The 24,564-nt window shown below is 38.8% G+C and overlaps 1 protein-coding gene, 1 long non-coding RNA gene and 1 pseudogene across 2 annotated transcripts in view; 1 reads left to right on the top strand and 2 right to left on the bottom strand.

Annotated features, from left to right (window-relative positions):
• The window catches only part of LOC140670977 (uncharacterized), a 55,910-nt gene extending 48,090 nt beyond the window's left edge, over positions 1 to 7,820 (bottom strand). The window contains exon 1 of the long non-coding RNA XR_012047652.1: positions 7,619 to 7,820. This is a non-coding gene — a long non-coding RNA (uncharacterized lncRNA). The remainder of the gene's footprint in view (positions 1 to 7,618) is intronic.
• A 1,299-nt stretch (positions 7,821 to 9,119) lies between these two features.
• LOC140670820 (uncharacterized) lies at positions 9,120 to 14,448 on the top strand. The gene is made up of 3 exons (XM_072901613.1): positions 9,120 to 11,628; positions 11,702 to 12,967; positions 14,439 to 14,448. Exons 1-3 carry the CDS (start codon positions 9,740 to 9,742, stop codon positions 14,446 to 14,448), a joined length of 3,165 nt encoding a protein of 1,054 aa, XP_072757714.1. The 5' UTR covers positions 9,120 to 9,739.
• Positions 14,449 to 22,281: 7,833 nt separating this feature from the next.
• On the bottom strand, positions 22,282 to 24,564 carry LOC140670819 (uncharacterized; annotated as a pseudogene).

Genomic DNA, 24,564 nt, shown 5'->3' with positions numbered 1-24,564 from the left:
GAGGACGGCTGCAATAATGGGACAGGTATGGGGGATAGGAAAGAGAAGATTTGGAAGGGACTGGGGAAGGAGGATATGGCTGTTTGACAGACTGGTATGGACGGTACTGGGGTATGGGATAGAGATATGGGGATGGAAAGAGAGGGAGGAGAGAATAGAGGAGAGATATTTAAGATGGATACTGGGAGTGAACAACAGGACACCGGGATATATGATAAGGGAAGACTACAGAGGAAGAAATTAAGGGTGAGAGCGGGAAGAAGAGCATAGGGAAAAGGCTAAGGGAAGGGAGGGGGGGTGAATTAGCAAGAAAGTGTCTAGAAGAGTTAAGGCATAGGAGCAAGGTAGGGAAGGTGGGGTCGAAGTGGGAGGAGGAAAGAGAAGGGTTTTTTAAAGATAGAAGGATAAAAGTGGAGAAGATGGAAAAAAAGGAGGAAACGGGGGAGGACTGGTATAAGGGAATAGAAGATAGAGACAAAGAGAGGCAGAGGAAAGAAAGAAGGGGAAAGATCGAGGAGGCAAGATTCAATAGATGGTATAAGGAGGTTAAGGGAGAAGGGATATTTAAAGAAGAATTGGGGAGAAAGCAGATGAAGAAGGGTGGCAAGATTTAGATTGGGAGGGGAGATGAAGGAGAGTAGACACTGGGAAGAGGAGAGGAAAAGACAATGTAGACTGTGTGGAGAGCAGGAGGAGACGTGGGAGCATGTATGGGAGAGTTGTAGAATCTGGAAGAGAGAAGAGGGGAGCTGGTAAGATAATGTGAGATGAGTTTTGGGAGAGGAGGGGGAGGGAGAGGAATGGATGAAGGAAGTAGAGAGAGAGAGGGCTGGGAGAGAGGAGAATAGTAAGAATGAGAATGAAAGAGGGGGAGAGAATGAGAATGAATGATAGGATGAAAGGAGAGAAGGGAATCGAGGGGAGCAGAAAGAAAAAGGAAAATGAAATTTTTATGAGGCAAGAGGAAACGGAAGTCCGGCGGAGAGAGGGTGGTGTATGTGTGGGGGGAGGGCATGCGATTGGGGGGGACATGGAAGAGTCGCTCACGATAGTAGGCTCTCCAAAACAATTATAGGTTAAGTTAAGTTAAGTTTAGTAGTAAGATAGGTTAAGGAAACTTGTAAGAGATTGAAAACCCCAAGGGGAATCAATAAATTTATCTATTACTACTACTACTACTATATATATATATATATATATATATATATATATATATAGTAGTATATATATATATATAGTATATATATATATATATATATATATATATATATATATAGTAGTATATATATATATATATATATGTATATACATATTACAAAAATTATACGTGTTTTTGTGTAGTATATTTTTTAATTATCATAGAATATATTTTTCGTAAAATGTCAAAACGCAAAATACAACGTACTTTAGAAAGAGAAGAGGAATTTCAATGACAATGTAAAAAAAGCAAAGAATCAACATCGTCGTTGTCAGATTGCAAAAGTATTAAATAATGCATCAAAATTAATTGATTATGAAAATGATATTTGTGTACAATACGTAATAATCGTATAACCGAATTAAATAACAATGTTAAAGAAAATTCATCAAATAATATATTATTACACCAACAAGTTGTTGATATTTCTGGTGAAATACGTGATAATCGTATAATAGAATTAGATGAAGAAATAATGCGACAAAATTCTGGAAATACTATATCAGTATGTCAGCAACGTTCTGTAAAATCTCGTCAATCTCGTTATCGATCACGGCAAAAAAATCAACCTCGTTTACATAATATTAATACAATATCAATTAATGATGTAACTGAATATTATATTGGTACTATGAATGCGTATTGTATTCATTGCAATGCAAAGTATTTTGCAGCTGAAAAAATATTTAATAATCTTTTCATAATTGTTGTAATCATGGCGCAGTATATTTGCAAGCATTACCAAATATTCCTCAATTTCTTCATTCTTTATTTGATGGAACTCATGTAAAATCTAATAATTTTTTTCAACATATTCGCAGTTATAATAGTTCATTTTTGTTTGCATCATTTAACGTTAATTTAATTAATTTTCAAGATAGACGACCTGGTTCATATTGTTTCAAAATACAGGGACAAATTTATTATCAAATTAATACAGCATTATATGCTGCACAAAATGAAAGTCCTACTTATGGCCAACTTTTTATTGTAGATTCTAATGAAGCGATTGATCATCGTCTTAATTAAAATTCATACTTAGATTTGGAAATTGTGCAAAACCTTGAACGTATAATGCGGGAAATTAATGTATTTACTCAATCTTATCAAATGATGGATAAGGAATTAGAAAATCAAAGGCGTTTAAAAATTGAATCTGGTAAATTATTACCAGAGTTGCAATTATTATTTACTTTAAAACCAGGTATAGATCGACGTCAATATAATGCTCAAAGAACTAATGAAGTTTCTGCAGTTTTTTATACAACTGCTGACGGAGAAATTCCAAAATCGTACGTTACAATACGTAATAGAAATACTAAAACTTTACAAAAAATTAGTATTATGGATCCAAATGTTGAACCATGGATATATCTATTATTTTATCCATATGGCTCAAAGCTGGCATCTATTAACAAAATTTAACAAAATTGAATAGTAATAAACGAATAACTAGAGGACAATATATTAAATATCGAATGGCTATACGTGATGAATTTAATGTTTTTTTTATTAAAGCGTCGTTTATTTCAACAGTGGCTTGTAGATAGTTATGTAAAAATGGAAAAAGATAGAATTGAGTATTGTAAAAATCATCAAAAAGAATTACGTACTGAAACATATCAAGGTTTGAGAGATTATTTACAAACTACGGCGAATAATTCAAATAGACGTATTGGAAAAATGGTTATACTGCCTTCCACGTTCATTGGATCGCCGCGCAATATGTTAGAAAATTATCAAAATGCAATGGCAATTGTTAGTAAATTTGGTAAACCAGATCTTTTTATTACCATGACTTACAATCCAAAATGACGGGAAATCGAAGAAAATTTTGCCAGGTCAACAAGCTGCTGATAGACCTGATATTTGTGCTCAAGTTTTTAATATTAAAAAAGATTATTTAATTGACTTAATTGTTAAGCAAAAATTTTTTGGTGAAGTAGCAGCATTTGTTTATGTTATTGAATTTCAAAACGTGGTTTGCCACATGTTCACATGTTGATTACTTTAAAATACAATTTCAAAATAACAACTCCACAAATTGTTGATAAATATATTTCTGCTGAAATTCCTGATCCATACGAGAATCGTATTCTACATGATATAGTTATGAGACATATAATTCATGGATCTTGTGGCAATTGGTGTTTGATAGATGGACGATGTTTAAAACATTATCCAAAACCATTTTTAGAAGAAACTAAAATGAATGAAAATGCTTATCCTTATTATCGTCGACGAAATAATAATAAAACTTTTGAACGTCCTGGAAGATATATAGTTGATAATCGTCATGTTGTTCCATATTGTCCTATTTTATCACTTATATTTAATTGTCATATTAACGTTGAAGCAGTTTCAAGTATCAAATCAGTCAAATATCTGTACAAATATATTTATAAAGGACATGATGTTGCTGCTATAACTGTTGAACCAATAACAGAAAATGTAATTATTAATCATGATGAGATACATAATTATATTGAAGGTCGTTATGTTGGACCTGTGGAAGCCAGTTGGCGTATTTTTGGTAAGAAATTGCAAGATAAAAGTCATGCAATAATGTGTCTGCCAGTCCATCTTCCTAATGAACAAAATATTATAATTGAAAATGAAAATATTGACGACGTAATGATTTCTGTTTTAAACCAAGTTACAATGTTAATAGATTATTTTTCATTAAACTTACGCGATGAAGAAACAAGACAATATTTATATATAGAAATTCCACAATATTATATATTTAAAAAAGAAAAAATTAAGGCTCATGAGTAGTCATCGTGCAACTCTGAGTTGACGGTGGCGGCATAGAAATGAAAACGCTGCGGTAGGAATAAGAACTATTTTGAACAAGTTACCATATAAGTATGGTACTATACTTATATGGTAAATTGTTCGAAAGAGTAAACTGTTACCAATTGGTAAAGTTTTGTAAATAATGATATATGTTGTGTTTCATTTTTTTAAATTAAATACTTAAAAAATTCTAAAAAAAAATTTTTTTGTACACTCATTTTCCTGATAAATGTTATAAATCATATAAACCAATAATGAAGATGCGGCTCGAAAATCTATTGATGGCCACAATATGCGCACATATTATATATGGTACATTCTTTCTAAACCGGATCACCCTTCGTTCCAAAATTATATTCGGTGTAAAAAGATTTCTTTGCACATAAATATAGTTGCAGGCATAAGCTATCGAAAGTCACGTAGGCTTTTGAAAAATTCAAGATGACAGATCTAATACAGCGGGTCCAATATCTTTGTATAAATTTAATCTCATTAAAATCAGTTGATTTTCTCATATATTTATAACATACCGAAAAAAGGTAATAGACTCAAAACTAGATAAAGAATAATTTTCGTGTTTAGCTGACTTATATCGATATCTTTTACTATAAAAAGTTCAATAACTCGAAAAAAACTATTTTAAAGTGGATAAAATTATAGTGTTTCCCTTGTTAGCCTTTCTTGCGATCTTTTCTTAAATAAAATACTGTAATTTTATTCACTTTAGAATAGTCTTTTTAAAGTTATCGAATTTTGTACAGTAAAAAATAATATATACGATATATCGATTGCTGTAAGGCAAACACGAAAACTATTCATTATCTAGCTTTAAGTCTATTAGATTTTTTTTCAGCATGTCATAAGCTACAACATATGAGAAAATCAGCTGACTTTAACAAGATTTAATTTAATTTTACACAATGATATTAGACCCGCCATATTAAATCTGTCATCTTGGATTTTTCAAAAGCCGACATGACTTTCGATATAGCTTTAATACCTGCAACTACATTTGTGTGCAAGATTTTTTTTTACGTCGAATACAATTTTGAAACAAAGTGATCCAGTTTAAAAAGAATGCCCCATATATATATACAGGGTGTCCCATTTTAACTTGGACAGTAAAATATCTCGAAAACTGAGCCCAGCAGAGAAAAATGTTTCAGACAAAAGTTGTATGATTTCGAGGGGGCCATAAGATGGTACCATTGGTTTAACCTTGAAAAGTCATTTGAAGGTCACGTGAAGGTCACTTCAAGTTTTTTAAATGAAACATCCTATATATTTTTACATATTCTTGCAGCTCATCTCGAGAGCTTTCCAAAACACTTATGACAAAGTATTTTTCATTAAGTATTTTTTGAGTTATAAGGCTTCAAAGTTGCAGTATTTTGACATAAAATACAAGATATCTCGTAAAATATTCATTTTTTTATTATTTTACTCTAATACTTTTATACACAGAATAACGAGACGAATCAATTGGCATAATTAAAACACATAATTATGTTAAAGTAAAAATCTGAATTTGCAACTAGCAGTTACACATTTTTACTTGAAATTTATTGACATAACAATAGTAATAATAATAATATAAATAATTATAACACTAATTTTGTAAACATTAAACAGGACGCGAGACAATACGCACTAAAGCCTCATACGATTTACAGCTAATACCGTTTCGGAATTCGCGCGTCTTATGTTTCCGCAAGCAGTCTAGTTGTTAGTTGCTGAAATAAAAGAAGTAGGAATAGCAATAGACAAAATCGGTTGAAATTAAACCGTTCGCAGAACGCTTGCTTTATTATTTTCTGATTAAAGATATAGGCTGCGTTCCGATATTCACTGCCAGTACTGAAAATTTATAATTTACGTCACGTACACTATAGATTTTCAGTACTGGCAGTGAATATCGGAACGCACCTATAAATAAACAAATAAAAATACATATACATACATACATAAAAATATATATACATATATATATATATATATATATATATTTATGTACGAATGTATGTATGTATATATATTCCTACTTTTTTTATTTTATAGCAACTAGACTGCTCACGGAAACGTAAAACGCACGAACTCCGGAACGGTATTAGCTGTATATCGTATGGAGCTTTAGCGCGTATTGCCCCGCGTCCTGTTTAATATGTTTACAAAATTATTATTATGATTATTTATATTATTATTATTACGTCAATAGATTTTCACATCACCCTGGAGGTACTATCGTTGATGCGTTTTTTTAAAGTGGTTTTCTCAGTAGGCCTACTCCACTTAAATTGCAAACTTTATTAAATATAAATAAATAGTTTCTTGTTCCTATGAAATAAAAGAAGTGAGGATAACAATAGGCAAAATTTGGTTGAAAAGTGCAAACCGTTCGTTTAAAAGAGTAGATTGTGACCGTGTATTTAATTTTGGGCTCGAAACCCGCGTATGCTCCTTCATACGAATTCTGGGCCGGTGGACTGGCCTACGGCACACCTTCGGCGCGATCAATTAATCAATCATCAAGTGATTATATCGAAACGATAAAGTTTGGGCGCGAAAATTCGCGCCGTCTCTAATTGATACGGTATTCGCCGCATCCACTCAGAATCGCAAAACCGTTATGATCGCGACGGCAACTAAAGCGGCTAGTCGGAACTTAAGCGGCAGATGGGGGGGTTTGCGTAGGAGCTGAACGGGATCGAGAATCGATTTTTAGCGGGTGAGATTCTCCCGGAAAACAGACACAATTATTAATTGGAGGAATAAATATATTTGATAAAGAGTAGTATAACGGGTATAAGGTACAAGAAAATTCTCGGCGTGGAGCGAGAAGGACTTTCGGAGAAGTTACTTTAAATGCGACAACTAATGTGTACGTCGCACGCTCGGCGCATGTGAAGGACGCGTGACGGCGCGATATCGCGGCCGAGGGATATGGAATTACGCGTGGTGTCGTGGGAATTCCGATTTTTTCATAGATTGCTCGCGACTTGTTAAGGTCGCGGCGCTCGTAGAAATGTTTATTCAATTATAGATATCAGATCGGCCACGAACCGCCCGTTAATCACGCTAATCGATTTACGCTAGAACTTCGGAAATGTACGCAAACATGCGCGGTCGGCACGCATCGATCTCCGCCATCGATCGCCACGGTATTAATTGTATGCACTATACGGCGTAGGAAGTACCTCTAGCAAGTGAAATACGCAAATCCGACGTCTGTGTGCGCAAAATTACATTTGACAAAATGACGGTACAGTAATTGTTTCCGGATCGCGAGTCGATAAGTAGAGCGGAGCGAAAAGTCGCACGCGACACACGGTATACGAGTTCGCTTCCCGACGGATACAAATTAACACGCGACAACAAATTTCGACAACTAAATGGTACGGGATACGGTAATATAATAACGACTATCGGCGATTATTGAGAGAGACGTTATGCTTTTTTTACGACTCGGACGGAATGCGGCCCCCGTAAATCTCGACAACAATACGGCACAAATACGCGACGGCGGAGTATAATATACCCGTGAATCGCGACAACTAAAATTACAATGATTATAACAGGGCGCGTCCGTCCGAATCGTATGAGTTACCGGTTTGGCGGCCTTACAATCCTTCGTCTTTTCCGGTCTCGCACGGTGATCCTGGCTAGTCGGGTCGATAGGCCTGTCGTCCTCGATCGCTCGCCGAACAGTAACGAGCGTGAGGCCTGCGGGAGACACGTCGGCGACATCGTACGCAATTAGGCCACCTGCGGCGCTATCGTGGCCCTTAGGGCCAATCACGGCCGCTCCTTATCGCGGCCCGTTCGATCCGGGTTATCGATCGTATGATTTCTCGGTTCCCGCGAGGTAACTTTCCGGTGCGACTCGGTCCGGTGCCCTTGGCTTCCCCGGACCCCATGGGAGTCCGACCCTCCAGCTCCGTAATCGGGGCTCCGATGTTCCATATATCGGAAGTGACCATCCCCTTGACCGTTCCCTTTCGGTCCTTCGCTCTCGGTACGATCCTGCGGATTTGAACCCTTTAACGGCAGCCGATGTTCCCGCCGGTTTATAAATTATCAAGCAAAATGTACAGTCCTTACCGGGCGTGATCTCTCCGCAGTCCTTGGCCTCCGCTCGCCGTCACAATCAGGCTCCTCGGACCCGCGTAGCTGTCGACTATAGGTTGCTGCCGCCAAACTCACAAATAACGCGCGAACAGTAGTGTTATAGGGGGGATTCTAAGCCATGGGGCGCTGAGGGGGGTGCGGGGGACGGGGGTATTTGAGAGGGGCGAGGGGTCTGTTAGGGAAAGGGAGGGGGGAAGGGTCCTACACACGTTCGAAAGTAGATGTTGGGGGGGGGGGTATTTTAGAAGTCATAAAACTGTTTTTTTTTCTAGTTTTATGATCATTTTATGACCATTAGAATATTATGAAAAAAGAGATTTTAAGCGCCGACGTTCAGCAGCTTTGTACCCTCGCGGAAAATCTCCCATAAAAAAAAAAAAACTGGAGCAAAAAAAATATCTTCCATAATTTTTAGGGAAAGAACTGCAACTTTTTTTTTTTTCTCTTTTTTTTTTCCTAATTTTTTATGATTATTTTATGACCATTAGAATATTATGGAAAAAGAGATTTTAAGTGCCGACGTTCGGCAGCTTTGTACCCTTGCGGAAAATCTCCCATAAAAAAAAAAACTGGAGCAAAAAAAATATCTTCCATAATTTTTAGGGAAAGAACTGCAACTTTTTTTTTTTCTCTTTTTTTTTTCCTAATTTTTTATGATTATTTTATGACCATTAGAATATTATGGAAAAAGAGATTTTAAGTGCCGACGTTCGGCAGCTTTGTACCCTCGCGGAAAATCTCCCATAAAAAAAAAAAAAAACTGGAGCAAAAAAAATATCTTCCATAATTTTTAGGGAAAGAACTGCAACTTTTTTTTCTCTTTTTTTTTCCTAATTTTTTATGATTATTTTATGACCATTAGAATATTATGGAAAAAGAGATTTTAAGTGCCGACGTTCGGCAGCTTTGTATCCTCGCGGAAAATCTCCCATAAAATTGGAGCGGATTTTAATCGCCGGGGGACATTTTAGAAGCCATAAAAGTCGTGGGAAAACAATAGAAATTTTGGCCGACGCTGCGACGAACATGTCGGAACGTTTTTATAGATGCAAAGCGTTGACGTTCGGTAGGATGTGTTAAGACAGCATTAGGCGAAATATAAGAAGAATGAGAGCCCCGTCAAACCATAGTACGATTTGAAAGGGCATAGAGGAAGCTGTGAAAAAAAATTTGAGTGGTTACTGTCAGGCATTAGAATTGTTAGTGACAGTGAATAGTGAATAAATGGAAAATATTAATTTCGAAGCGATAATAGACGAGTCGTCAGACGAAGAGCATGCGTTGTCGGACGATAGTAATTATATTAGTGATTGCAGTAATACCGATTTTGACGACAACGTAGTAGAAAATGAACAACTCCGTGCGCAAAATCAACGTAAGATTTGCGCCATACACTTTTATTATTCAACGGGTGGTGCTCTAGCTCTCTGTGCTTCGTGTATGAACACCTTTCGAGATGACATCGGATTAATATACGAAATACGGAGACATAAAGTTACATCGCTCGATGAGGTGGATATGCGATGGTGCAGTAGCTGTCAAATTTTATTACATATAATAATGTCGCGTAATATGTGTTATGTTTGCACACAAAAATAGAGAGAGAGAAAAAAAAAAATGGAAAACGTGCAGCAGAAAGAACGCGACTTGTTGGAGCGTTCCCACCAAGTCACCACATTGGGTGAATATTTTGGATGGCTGCAGCATTGCGAGGAGTTTATCGAAGAGCTTGAAGAACGCAGCCGTGTCAAGTGTCCGCGACTCTCAATCGAAAATAGACAATCTTTGGTGACAAGAATTGCGCGACTCGAGGGTGCAAAAACTCGATTGCAGAGACAGTTTATACCTAGTGGTGGTGATTATAGTAGTGAAAATAACAAAATGGAAAACGTGCAGCAGAAAGAACGCGACTTGTTGGAGCGTTCCCACCAAGTCACCACATTGGGTGAATATTTTGGATGGGTGCAGCATTGCGAGGAGTTTATCGAAGAGCTTGAAGAACGCAGCCGTGTCAAGTGTCCGCGACTCTCAATCGAAAATAGACAATCTTTGGTGACAAGAATTGCGCGACTCGAGGGTGCAAAAACTCGATTGCAGAGACAGTTTATACCTAGTGGTGGTGATTATAGTAGTGAAAATAACAAAATGGAAAACGTGCAGCAGAAAGAACGCGACTTGTTGGAGCGTTCCCACCAAGTCACCACATTGGGTGAATATTTTGGATGGGTGCAGCATTGCGAGGAGTTTATCGAAGAGCTTGAAGAACGCAGCCGTGTCAAGTGTCCGCGACTCTCAATCGAAAATAGACAATCTTTGGTGACAAGAATTGCGCGACTCGAGGGTGCAAAAACTCGATTGCAGAGACAGTTTATACCTAGTGGTGGTGATTATAGTAGTGAAAATAACAAAATGGAAAACGTGCAGCAGAAAGAACGCGACTTGTTGGAGCGTTCCCACCAAGTCACCACATTGGGTGAATATTTTGGATGGGTGCAGCATTGCGAGGAGTTTATCGAAGAGCTTGAAGAACGCAGCCGTGTCAAGCGTCCGCGACTCTCAATCGGAAATAGACAATCTTTGGTGACAAGAATTGCGCGACTCGAGGGTGCAAAAACTCGATTGCAGAGACAGTTTATACCTAGTGGTGGTGATTATAGTAGTGAAAATAACTCGGAGAGACTCATATGGCGAGAGATTGATACGGCGTTTGAGAGCCGCATCTTGACTGGTGCGGTTATAAATTATAATCACATCGAACCTCGTCAATTTTTGGAAGATGCGAGTGACATTGTGCTCGAGCACGTGCGAGACGTTATGCAAAAACATAACAGTGTGAAAGTGAATACAGTGTTTAACGGCGAGTTTGTGGCGGGCGATAAGCATGCCAATAAATCAATCAATACGAGAAACTGTGAACTCTTACATACATCCGATTTACGCGAGTGGTATGAGCGGCGAGTCGTCGAGCCAATCCTTGCATCGCTCGAAGAATTTCAGGAACGCGATAGCGGATGGGCATTATCGCGTATAATAAATTTGATTGTAAATATAAATAAATATAATCCTATGCGCGCCGGATGTTACGTGCAATTATCGCGAAAGATAATAGTGAAACGAGCAGTGGTTAACGTGCAATCTAAAGACAATGCATGTTTTGCGTGGGCGGTAGTGGCTGCTCTGTATCCAGCTGAAAGATACACACACCGACAATCATCGTACCCGCATTATACAACAGTACTAAATTTCCAAGATATTGAGTTCCCAGTCACTCTTAATCAAATTAAAAAATTTGAAATTTATAATGACATTTCAATCAACGTGTACAGTTTTGAAAACGAAAACATTGTCCCTATTCACCTTACGGAGCAAAAGAGAGACAAGCACGTCAACTTGCTCTACGTGCAAGATGCGCAAAATATCGGACATTTTGCATGGATCAAGAATCTATCTAGACTTGTTAGTATGCAACTCAGCAAACACAAGACTAAAAAATATATCTGCGATCGGTATGTATATTTAATAAAACTGTCTAAAAATATTTAAAACAAGGATATAAAAATTTTAACTTTTATTTTACAGATGCATGCACTATTTTCACTCGGTCGAGAAATTACAATCACATACAGTAGACTGTGGAAAGATGAACGACTGCGCTATCCGATTACCGAGCGATAAGGATAAGTGGCTCGCATTCACCAACTACAACAGGAAGGAGCGACTACCTTTCGTCGTGTACGCCGACCTGGAGTGCGTTTTGGTGAAAAAAGAAGAAGAAAATTTTTATCAACATCATCAAGTATTTAGTATGGCTTATTATGTACATTGCTCGTACGATAATTCGTTATCCGCGTATCATTCTCGTCGCGAAGCCAATTGCGTTGCATGGTTCACCGACGAACTTAAAAATTTGGCGCAACGTGTAGAAAATATTTTAACAACCAATGTCCCCATGGTAAATTTAACGCAAAATGAATGGAAAGAATTTCGAAGTGCGACTCAGTGTCATATATGTGAGAAACCATTCGTAGAAGATGATACGCGCGTACGCGATCATTGTCATTTGACCGGGCGGTACAGAGGTCCCGCGCATTCAAATTGCAATCTAAATTACAAAGAATCTTTTTGCATTCCAATAGTATTTCACAATTTATCTGGTTATGATTCTCACTTTATAATCGAGGAAATAGCCACAGCGTTCGAAGGGGAAATCGATTTACTTCCGATAACAAAAGAAAAATATATTTCATTTACAAAACATGTTAAAGGTACGAAAAACAAACCGGGAAATCACATTAAATTACGTTTCATAGATTCATATAAATTTCTCACAACAAGTCTCGACAAATTGGCGTCTTTTCTGAGCAAGGATAAACTCAAAATTTTACAATCGGAATATAAAAATTTATCCGCCGAAGATTTCAATTTATTAACAAGAAAAGGTGTCTTCCCGTACGAGTACATTGACTGCGTAGATAAATTGCAAGATGTGTGTTTACCATCACGAGAATCATTTTACAGTTCCTTGACAGGTAACACAGTATCTGAGAGCGATTACGCGCACGCTGAGATTGTGTGGAAGCGATTCTCCATTCGAACGCTAGGCGAATATAGCGATCTGTATTTAAAAATCGATGTTTTGTTATTAGCAGACATTTTTGAAAATTTCCGAGAGAGTTGTATCAAGAGTTATGGGCTCGACCCCGCGTATTACTATACTCTTCCCGGTTACACGTGGGACGCCATGTTAAAGTATACGAAAATTATATTTGAATTACTCACAAACATTGACATGGTTATGTTTATCGAACGAGGTATACGCGGTGGTCTGAGTCAATGTTCCAACAGGTACGCGCGTGCTAATAACAAGTACATGCAGTCGTATGACTTATCAAAACCATCAACGTAGATGTATTTCGATGTTAATAATTTATACGGATGGGCAATGTGTCAACCATTGCCCTACGCCGATTTTCAGTGGGTCGATAATGTTTCCAATTTTGATGTATCATCGATCGCGCTCGATTCGTCTACAGGCTACATCCTCGAAGTCGATCTCGAGTATCCGCAGCATCTTCACGATTCGCACACTGACCTACCGTTTTGTCCGACACACGACAAACCACCCGGCAAGCGCGAGGGCAAGCTTCTCGCAACCGTATACGATAAGAAGCGTTACGTGATACACTACCGCAACCTGCAGCAATGTTCACGTCACGGTCTTCGTGTTACAAAAATTCATCGTATATTACAATTCACTCAATCTCCGTGGCTCCGTACTTATATAGAACTCAACACAAAATTTAGAACACTGGCAAAAAATGATTTTGAAAAAAATTTGTACAAACTAATGAATAATGCAGTGTTTGGCAAAACGATGGAAAATGTGCGCAATCGCGTAGATGTTAAACTTTTAACAAAATGGGACGGAAGGTACGGCGCAGAGGCATTGATTGCAAAACCAAATTTTCATAGCAGAAGCATTTTTTCGGAAAATCTAATCGCTGTAGAATTACGTAAACTCGAGGTGAAATTCTACAAACCAATTTACGTAGGTATGTGTATTCTCGATATATCCAAGACATGTTTGTACGAATTTCACCACGATTATATGGTACCAATGTATCGGGAGAGATGCAAAGTCATGTACACTGATACGGATAGTCTTATATATCACATTGAGTGCGACGATGTGTACGAGAATATGAAACGCGACATCAGCAGATTTGATACGAGCGACTATGCGACAGACAATGCGTACGGTATACCGCTCGTGAATAAAAAGGTACCGGGTCTAATGAAGGATGAAAACAACGGTACCATAATGACTGAATTTGTCGGGCTTAGAGCAAAAATGTATGCGTTGCGCGTAAATGGTAAGAAGGATACGAAAAAGGTAAAAGGCGTCAAGAGTAACGTTGTTGCGAGAACGATAACGTTTGACGATTACACGCGGTGTTTGAACGAAGAGATTGAAATAACGCGTAGTCAATCGTGTATAAGATCAAAATTACACAAGGTATACACCATTCGCGAAACAAAAATTGCTCTAAGTCCGTACGACGACAAGCGGTATATCGTACCTACAACTATTGATACGTTACCGTGGGGACATTATAAGATATCTTTATAAAATATAAATGTGTGCGTGATTTTTTTTTTTTCTTGTATGTATATTTCATATTTTATATATTGTAATGACTATTGGAAAGGATGTATTAATAAAGATTTTGTATGTTTCCAATATTTCATATATTTTTTATATTGAATACATTGTATTTCTTATAAAATTAAATTACATGATCCTTATGTACCCAAGAATTGTGTGAGCTATCAAATCCCAACCATTTCACGTAAACCTCGTCACCCCTCCTGCGCAGTACTTTCTCCACGAGATACACATCTGGATAATTCGCGCGATGCAACTCGTGCTCGTAAAATGCTCCAGCGATAGATTTTTTGCGATAATCCTCGAGTAGATATGTTACGGGATTAGTATGTTGCACTTTAACAATCTTAAACACCTCGGTTGTCCAATTTGGTGTGTAACCCTTTTCGAAAAGTTTTTTGTATTTGCTAACGCGTACCAGGTCACCTACTTTAAACTTTGCAGGAGCAGCAATTTTTATACTGTTGTATACTGTATTTAAAAGTCTATCAGCGATCGTGGGAGTAACATCGATAGGTCTCATATTGATAGTGCGATGTTTTCGCGCGTTATATTCTGCAACGAGTCGGGATAGCGCGTCGATCCACTTGTAAGTTCCGTTCAGCGTAAACATCTTCCACATGTCGTTCTTCAGCGTGCGATTGAATCGCTCGACGACAGACGCCTTCAATACCGAATATGTGGAATAGTGATTAATGTTATGTTTCCGTATAAGCCGTTGCACATCGGTATTGTAAAATTCCTTCCCGTTATCAGTTTGTATGTTTTTCGGGCATCTCTTGCTATCTCGAATTATTTTGGCGATTGCATCAGCCGTCTCCCTTCCACCTTTACTCTTGAGTGGTGCAGCCCATGCATACTTGCTCAACACATCGATGACGGTGAGTATGTAGTGGTAACCTTTGTTGAAACGAGAATACGGACGCATCTCGACGATGTCGGCTTGCCACAGATCATCGTATCCCCGCACTATGACGTGTCTTCGGGGAAAATTTTTTCTCGCTGGCGCATGCAGTTCGTTCACCAACTGTCGTCTCTCCAAACTATGTTGATTCTTTGCTTTGTCAGTTTTTCTCGATGTCCGTTTGTTGTTCGCATTTTTTTCACTCATTTTCGTTTATCGCTTTTAATAGCCGTTCTTGACCTGTTCTGACCTGTTCTGACCTGTTCTGATCTGTTCTTGACCTGTTCTGACCTGTTCTGACCTGTTCTTGACCTGTTCTTGGCCTGTTCTTGACCTGTTCTGACCTGTTCTTGGCCTGTTCTTGACCTGTTCTGACCTGTTCTTGACCTGTTCTTGACCTGTTCACCGCCGTCCTTCACCCATTCGAAAATCGTTCTTGACCCGTTCGCAGCCTTTTTCACAGTCGTTTTTGACTCGTTCGTAGCCGCTTCTGACCCGTTCGTAGCCTCGTTCACAGACGTCTTTTGACCGATCGTAGGAGTTCTTGAGTTGTTTGTAACCTTGAGTGTAGCCGTTAAGAACGTGTTCGTAGCCTCGTTCGCAGCCCTGCTTGAGATGCTGATAGCCTCGTTCGAAGCTGTTGCAGCTGCTGCTGGGTCGTTCACTGCCACTGCCACTGCCACTCATTGTAGTTTAGATAGCAGTTCGATAATTCTTCGTAGCTGTTCAATAATTGTTCGCAGCCGTTCTATAATCCTTCGTAGCTGTTCGATAACTGTTTGATAGCCGCTCCTAACCCGTTTACTGATGCTCATTTAGGTTGATAGCTGTTTCTGAGTTAGCGTTAGCCGGGCGTTGAAATTCGTTTAGCACCATCTGTATTGCTCGCACGTCCTTCTCAAGCGAAATCAGCTTCTCGTCTGATTCTTTCTGTTGATTCATTAATCTTTTAACGCAGGACTCCACGTACAGTTTGTTGACGGCATCGGTGTCAGCCTCTGGTTGCGCTACACGGCAAATCTTACGTGACCTTGCATCGAAGTCTGTAACGACGCGACACAAAGCGTTTTCGTGCACATAACTTTTTACCAATCTATCCCAAGAACCGTTTGTGCCGGTTGCATCATTTCTTGGATCGAATAATCCAAATTTGTTGATAGGCATTTTTTCTGATGCTTCGTAAAGTGTCACGCAACGCTGATCGACTGATTAGTTTTGTCGAGACACCATTTAATTTATAATAATTCCTGCTTCACGAAGTTCCTCGATGATCGACTGGATCTCGTTGTCGTGAGCGTTGTGACCAGCTTGGCGCGAAGCGTTGAGCAATCGTAGCCGATCCACTAGTTCGTTGGGATTGTCCCAGTACACGTAATCAATCATATTGTTGGTTAGCGTCATAGCGCGAGGCATAGATATCCCCCCTCCAGATTTTGTATTTTTCGATTCGAGCGACATCAACGGTGCAATTATATGTTTGTACTTGTACCCCCTGTTACCCTTCAAATGGCCCTGCGCATCATAATCGCGTCTATGCGCGTTCGTCACCAATAATATGCTCTTGTATTTTTCCAAATCGTCCCCCCTCGTGTAAAGTTCGTCATCAGGAATTCTCTTGAAGATCAACTCGTACAATCCTGGCGTTCCAATGTACCGCACGTCGTCTATGATAATAGAGTCATCTTTGTTGATGTTGAATTGTTTGTTGCCGAGTCGCAGTTCATTCTTTCTGTCAAAATAGACTCCATACACATGATCAATCTCGTGATTTTTGTCGCCACTAAACAAAGCGCCTATGTACTTTTGCCCAAGTGGCCCAAAGTACTCCTGCAACGTTTCTTGAACTTCCGGCGTTTGTAACTTGTTTCGAACAAACGATGATTCGAGCATGTTGCCCGAGGTTTCGAAAACATCTTCGTTTACGCTTGTTGGTGCGGTTAACGGCGTAGAGGCTATCGACGGTTCATACAGTAAAACGTCCGATCGTTTTCTTTTTTTCAGTGTCGCATCTTCCTCTTTCTCTTTCTCTTTCTCTACCTCCTCATCTTTAGCCTCTTCCTTCTCATCCTCCTTGTATCGCTTGATTTTAATCTTTGCGCTACTCTCCGACTTATTTTTCACCGCGAACGAGTTGTCGACAATCTTTTGCAGCGGCTCGATAATAGGTTTAAAATGGGTCTTGACCGCGATATCGTCATCGATGTTACCGGTCTTCAAAGCGCGATGTTTCTTGCGGATCGATTCGCTCGTTTTCGCAATCTCCTTCGCCATCTTTTCACGCTCGCGAATATTATCGCTCCCAGCCATATCGATAGAGAGTGTTGAACGCTCGCGTTTCACCCCTCACGACAGAATGTAGGCAACGACTAATCATTTTGTGGTATCGCAAACACGTTAAATCCGTTTCTGTATCGCCCGTTTGTAAGCAAGCTATCCTTGTCTATCACGAGAAATCCATACTTTTGCTGCCAACAAGTACGACATAACTCACTGAAATCCTCGTATGACATGTCGGTATTCACGTGATCGTTGTACACGTGTTTCAAGTTGGTGCCATCCTGTTTAAACAAGATTAGCAGGTTCGCATTGTCGCGTAAAAGATGTTTCGGTATTCTCGCGTATGTCTGGCAGAGATAGAAGCAGTCGACGTTCGAGTGGCGTCCCATTGAGAAATATTCTCTTATCGTATTTTGTTTGTCGCATGCCACGTCATCGAAAACGAAAATCGAGTTTGGACGTGCTTCGCTCGGTGGAATGACGTCACTGTTATTGGAGAATGTAAAATAGCCGATTTCATCGATCGACGTTAACAAATTCTCCAAATATTGATATTTTGGCTGTTGCAGTGACTTTGAATACACGTACACATTTTCAAAGCGGACGCCGTGCGGGCTTTCTATCAAACTAATCAACACGTTAGTTTTACCGCAATTCGAGGGGCCGCAAACGATTGCGCGTATAGTATTCGGCAGCATCGTACCGTGTCTACGCATCTCCGCATTGTCACCCATCGAGCGTAATCTGACGTCGTAATTTGTCACGCGTATCGCGAAAGGTTGTCGCACGAATTTCATTTTCCCACTTCCGATTCGGATCGCACGCCTGTCTATTTATAGCTGCGCGGAACTACAAAGTGTTCAGTAACGAAAAAATGTTTGTCCTGCTATCAAGTCCTTACGATATTCTCGATTTGAGTGCCGAACAGCTACAGTTTGTATCTAAAGCAGTTTTATTGCGAATGTGTGGCAATCACGTCCACTACGTGTGGGACAAACTTCCGGAATACATAAAGGCGGATTCGGAGGTTCAGACCTATCGTCGCTGTTTCGAACATTACAATCAACCGTGGCAACAAACGCACATTGACGGTCCAGCGCCAATGATAAAAGATTGTCGTGAATGTCAACGCAAATAAGTAAAGGTCTATTAAATCGTGCGATAAATTTGTCGTGAATGTCACCGCAAATAGGCAGAGGTTTATTAAATCGTGCAATAAACGCGCTTCCTATCGAATTACATATTCCTGGATACCAGTTTTGCGGTCCGGGCACGCGGCTAGAAGAACGATTGGCTAGAGGTGATCGAGGTATCAACCCATTGGACGCAGCGTGTCGTGAACACGATATAGCGTACTTTCGGAGTAACGATCTTGCCGAAAGACACGCGGCGGATAGGATACTCGCCAAAAAGGCGCAAACTCGCATCACTGCGAAAGATTCGTCTCTCGGTGAGAGAGCCGCAGCCACAGCTGTCTGGACAGCGATGAAAACCAAAACGAAGTTCGGTATGGGTCTAAAGACGAAAACGAAGAAAAAGATGGTGAAAAAACGAATACTTCCGGTAGCGAAACGCGGGGGTGTATTACCGATTCTACCATTGTTGGGCGCTCTCGGATCTCTGATTGGTGGAGCGGCTGGTGTAGCAAAGATGGTGAACGATGGAAAAGCTACACAACGTCAGTTTCAAGAAATGCAACGTCACAATCATGCCATGGAAGGTCGCGGATTGTATCTCGCACCATACAAATACGGCCGAGGAGTCTCAATGAAAAAGAAGAAAAAAAAAAACGTCAAAGAGACGCTAAAAATGCCAGAGGGCGTAACTACCAACGTACAATTGCTGCAACTAGCAAAACGTATGCACATTCCATATTTTAGAGGTGTTTTTATGCGTAACTCATTACCGATCGGCGGTATATATCGAAACGAGAGCGGGATCATAAATTTGGATAACGCTAAAGGCTCGGGTACTCACTGGGTAGCGTATGCAAAGAGGGGGAATTGTGCTATATATTTTGACAGTTTCGGCAATCTTCGACCGCCGAATGAATTGGTGCGATATTTAAATGTGACAAAAATAGAATATAATCACACATCCTATCAAACTTATAATCAAAGCATCTGTGGACAATTGTGCTTGCAGTTTCTCCGAACGGTCGATGCACGCGAATTTAAAGACATACATTGCGCTATTTAACTTAGTATTCGTTAAACAGTTTGGCCAACATGTCTATGACATTCACGCTGACTGGAAAGAGCAGCGTTCTCGCGGCAAACTACTTTCCCAACGTAGATTTAAGCGACGGTGAATACGAGCTTGGTCTAGCGGATTTTGAAAGTTATCACACGATATCGAACGTGAATTCCTCGAATAATAAATTTTACTTTGGCAAAGACGATGCGGAAATTACGATTCCCGAGGGATCGTACGAGCTGCAAGCGATACAGGAATTTTTGAAACATACAATTTTACAAAAACGTTCGCAACACACAGTTCGTGATGGTGATAAAAAACACACTGACGACGACGATAACTTTGAGCCTGGAGAATGGCCTATAGTGCTCCGCGCTAATTACAATACGATGAGGAGCGAGATCAAATGCTCCTACAGATTAAATTTTAGCAAGCCTAACAATATTGGATCGCTGCTAGGATTCTCGAACCGTATACTGCAGCCGCGAAAATGGTACGAGTCAGACGTGCCGATTAACATTATCAACGTGAACATTATCCGCGTCGAATGTAATGTGACCGCGGGTGCGTACAACAACGGCAAACTCGTTCATACGATACACGAATTTTCACCGAGGGTACCACCAGCAAAATCGGTATTACTGCAATTACTAATATAATTACTATCGTCCGACAACGCATGCTCTTCGTCTGACGACTCGTCTATTATCGCTTCGAAATTAATATTTTCCATTTATTCACTATTCACTGTCACTAACAATTCTAATGCCTGACAGTAACCACTCAAATTTTTTTTCACAGCTTCCTCTATGCCCTTTCAAATCGTACTATGGTTTGACGGGGCTCTCATTCTTCTTATATTTCGCCTAATGCTGTCTTAACACATCCTACCGAACGTCAACGCTTTGCATCTATAAAAACGTTCCGACATGTTCGTCGCAGCGTCGGCCAAAATTTCTATTGTTTTCCCACGACTTTTATGGCTTCTAAAATGTCCCCCGGCGATTAAAATCCGCTCCAGTTTTATGGGAGATTTTCCGCGAGGATACAAAGCTGCCGAACGTCGGCACTTAAAATCTCTTTTTCCATAATATTCTAATGGTCATAAAATAATCATAAAAAATTAGGAAAAAAAAAGAGAAAAAAAAGTTGCAGTTCTTTCCCTAAAAATTATGGAAGATATTTTTTTTGCTCCAGTTTTTTTTTTTTTTTTTATGGGAGATTTTCCGCGAGGGTACAAAGCTGCCGAACGTCGGCACTTAAAATCTCTTTTTCCATAATATTCTAATGGTCATAAAATAATCATAAAAAATTAGGAAAAAAAAAAGAGAAAAAAAAAAAGTTGCAGTTCTTTCCCTAAAAATTATGGAAGATATTTTTTTTGCTCCAGTTTTTTTTTTTTATGGGAGATTTTCCGCAAGGGTACAAAGCTGCCGAACGTCGGCACTTAAAATCTCTTTTTCCATAATATTCTAATGGTCATAAAATAATCATAAAAAATTAGGAAAAAAAAAAGAGAAAAAAAAAAAAGTTGCAGTTCTTTCCCTAAAAATTATGGAAGATATTTTTTTTGCTCCAGTTTTTTTTTTTTATGGGAGATTTTCCGCGAGGGTACAAAGCTGCCGAACGTCGGCGCTTAAAATCTCTTTTTTCATAATATTCTAATGGTCATAAAATGATCATAAAACTAGAAAAAAAAACAGTTTTATGACTTCTAAAATACCCCCCCCCCAACATCTACTTTCGAACGTGTGTAGGACCCTTCCCCCCCCCCTTTCCCTAACAGACCCCTCGCCCCTCTCAAATACCCCCGTCCCCCGCACCCCCCTCAGCGCTCCATGGCTTAGAATCCCCCCTATAACACTACTGCGAACATAAGAAAAGTAGATCTCGCAGGGCGCTCTCTCTAATCTTCGAGGACACAGGCCCCGTGAAAATTCTTCCCGATCGGGCCTTTCGGCCCTTGTGACGGACGAAAGAAAACGTCACGTCACAAGATATATAAGAGAAATGTAAAAACATATATATATATATATTAATCTCATAAATATGTGTGTATCATTTACTTAAAAAAACACAAAATAAAAACAATATATCACAACATTTATATAGATATATATATATATGTGTGTGTGTGTGTGCCGCGCGCGCGTGCGTGCGTGTGTGTGTGATATTTGTCTTATTTGTAAACTTAATTTACTTATTGTTTCTTTCTTTATGTCCTCTGAAAACTAATTTACTTACTGAATAATAGGCATCTTGCTGCAGTACAGATGGATTGCAATCATATCTACCCATTAGAGAATATATATTTTGAACTCTAACAGTAAGATATAAATGCACCCATGCGTATATGGGTAACAATTAGTACGATTTCTTACGTGTATTATTTTTTAGATTTTTACTGCGTTCAACGCAGAATGCATTATGACGTTAATCCCTGCGCTTAGCGCAGAATGCATTATGACGTTAATCACTGCGCTTAATGCATTGTGACATTAATCAAAAATTCAATAATTCATTAATTTTTTTATTTCAATGCTTATCTATCAATTTCTTCCAATATCTCTTCCAATATAAATTTATTTTTTCGTCTTTTCTTTTTCTATTATTTTTTTACCTTTTTGCTTTAATTATATATTCTGGATCGCGGATTGGCATGTTTCTCTCCCGTCTTGAATCAAGTAATTCTGGTAATAAGCAATCTTCATAAAATTTCACAAGTTGAGACACCATATTTTCCGACCAGAAGATATCATCGCGTATAATTTTTTCCATTTTTAATCCTAATAGTGTCCACACACACACACAGTGCAAAAATGCAGTACTCTCGCTGTGTAATATGTAATTGTCCCTGTATTTGATAATAGTAAATGTGACTGCGTTTCATTTTCTCATCTTTTCCGTTTTTATATAACGATTGCAGATTCGAGATATTTGTTGTAATCGCATCTTCTGGTGTTAAGAATCGTGCTGCGAAAGGACATTTTATTTCAACAATTCCATCATCTCCTATTAATCCATCTGGCGAAGCGCCTAAAAATAGTATTTCTGAATCTATGAATAATCCGCAACGCTTTATGTTAATATTTAATACTTTTTCGATACTTTTGCGTGCAATATTCTCGGTTTCCTGTCCCGTGTTGCACTGATTCGACATTTAGTTGTTGTGGATATATTATTGATTTTACTCTTGATGCGCAAGAAGTACTCTTCCTCATTTTGCATATATGTCCAAAGTGAGAAACGGTTATTATTTTTGTGCGATAATATCGCCAAATACCGCTTGCTGCTTGTTCTCTAGTTTCTTCTTCTATTTCTATTCGCTTTATTTGCCAATCTCGAAGCATGTGCATGTGTTGCGCTTTTCTTAATTCTATTTCCGCTGATGTTGCATCAGGTTTATCAGCTTGCGGACCATAATCCCTGTCTGCCATGTACGTTTAAAATTACGTTGCGGCTTCGAATGTTTTTTTGTATTACTTTTACTTTTTCTTTTTTATTTTCCCATTGCACTGCTGTTTCTCCTGGTTTTGTTCCTAAAGCATTACTTAAGGTACTTATAGCCTTACCAGTATTAAATGCAACTACTGCAGCATTACAACGCGTTTCATATGATCCTCTTAAACCATACTTTATTCTTTTTCCACCAATACATTTCGATATAGCAGAGTTAAAAGTTTCTACTCTGTTACTGTCTTTATCCTGCAATAAACTTTTAGCATTGCAACTAATATATTTTAATGCATTTTGCAGTTTTTCATACAATCCACATTTTTTTAATTGTGGAATATAATTTTCTTCATTTTCTTTCTGCGATCCATCGCAGAAGTGTCCTATTCTTGCGCATTCACTGTGTTCACCAAAAACGTGACTTATAACATTATTTAGGTCAATTTTGAGAGATGTAATCTTTTCCTTCATTGTGTTCTGTTCTTCCAAACGGTACTGTACAGCTTTTATCACAGCTGTTCTAATGCGAAGTATACGATTGCCAATAATACTTCTTAATTTTCCAAAACGTCCTTTTGTTTTCGCTATTTCTTTAATTTTGAAGCCAAATTGCGCAACAAATGATTCCGACATTCAATTTTTTCTATAAAAACATGGGGTATGGATTTGTCTGTATAATTTTTCTATATACGCTCCATCCGCTATAAATGTGTAATAAATAAGTCCGCGCTTTTCTATGCTTGTCTTAAATCTTTCTACGATGGCGTCTGCTTCCATGCTTGTTGAGCTGCAATCTCTATCCCAATTTTTATAACATTTGTGATTTGAAGGCTCTTTTTTAAGCTTCTCTGTTTTAACACAAACTGCACAATATTTATTTCTTACAGACATGTGCAGCACTTTTCCTGTTCGCGCACCACATATTGTGCCTACTCCTGACAAAGAATAATATCGTCCTGTTCGGGTGGGAGTCTATTGACCACGTCGCCAATTGGCCAGTTTAAAATGAGGCTCTCTGATTGGTTAATCGTTGCTGATGACCCTAGGCATCGGTCGACATAAGTGGCTGTGGTCAATCGTGACGTGATCAAACGGGACACTCCCTCCTGTTCTGTATGATCTTTTCATCCAGATTCCATCACCTGTTACTGCTATATGCGGTATTCCATTTATTACTTCATTACGTTGTAATGCTAATTCACGTTCTTCATTTGCAGCAGCATTCATGCTTTCTTCTGCAATTTTTGCGAATGCTTCAGTAGCAGTTTCATGTGTGTTTTCATAAGTTTTATTTGCCATACACTTTATATTCATTGCAGCACAACTTTCTTGTAACTGTGTATATCCTGTACCAGTTAATATAGTGCCAACTACTGCCGCTGTATTTACATCTAGATTTTCCTCTAGCGGCAGTTCACTCCAGACAAAACTTTCAAAATTGCACAT

Source organism: Anoplolepis gracilipes, chromosome 11, assembly GCF_047496725.1.
Source record: "Anoplolepis gracilipes chromosome 11, ASM4749672v1, whole genome shotgun sequence".
In the NCBI taxonomy this organism is placed as follows: domain Eukaryota; kingdom Metazoa; phylum Arthropoda; class Insecta; order Hymenoptera; family Formicidae; genus Anoplolepis; species Anoplolepis gracilipes.
The sequence above is the reverse complement of the archived record's forward strand: the minus strand, read 5'-3'. Positions and strand labels throughout refer to the sequence as shown.

Bases quoted from the DNA above. Each gene is read 5' to 3' on its own strand.
- LOC140670820 (XM_072901613.1), top strand. From the start codon at position 9,740: ATGGAAAACGTGCAGCAGAAAGAACGCGACTTGTTGGAGCGTTCCCAC. The intron at 11,629-11,701 runs GTATGTATATTT...TTTATTTTACAG, and splicing joins AAAAAATATATCTGCGATCG to ATGCATGCACTATTTTCACT.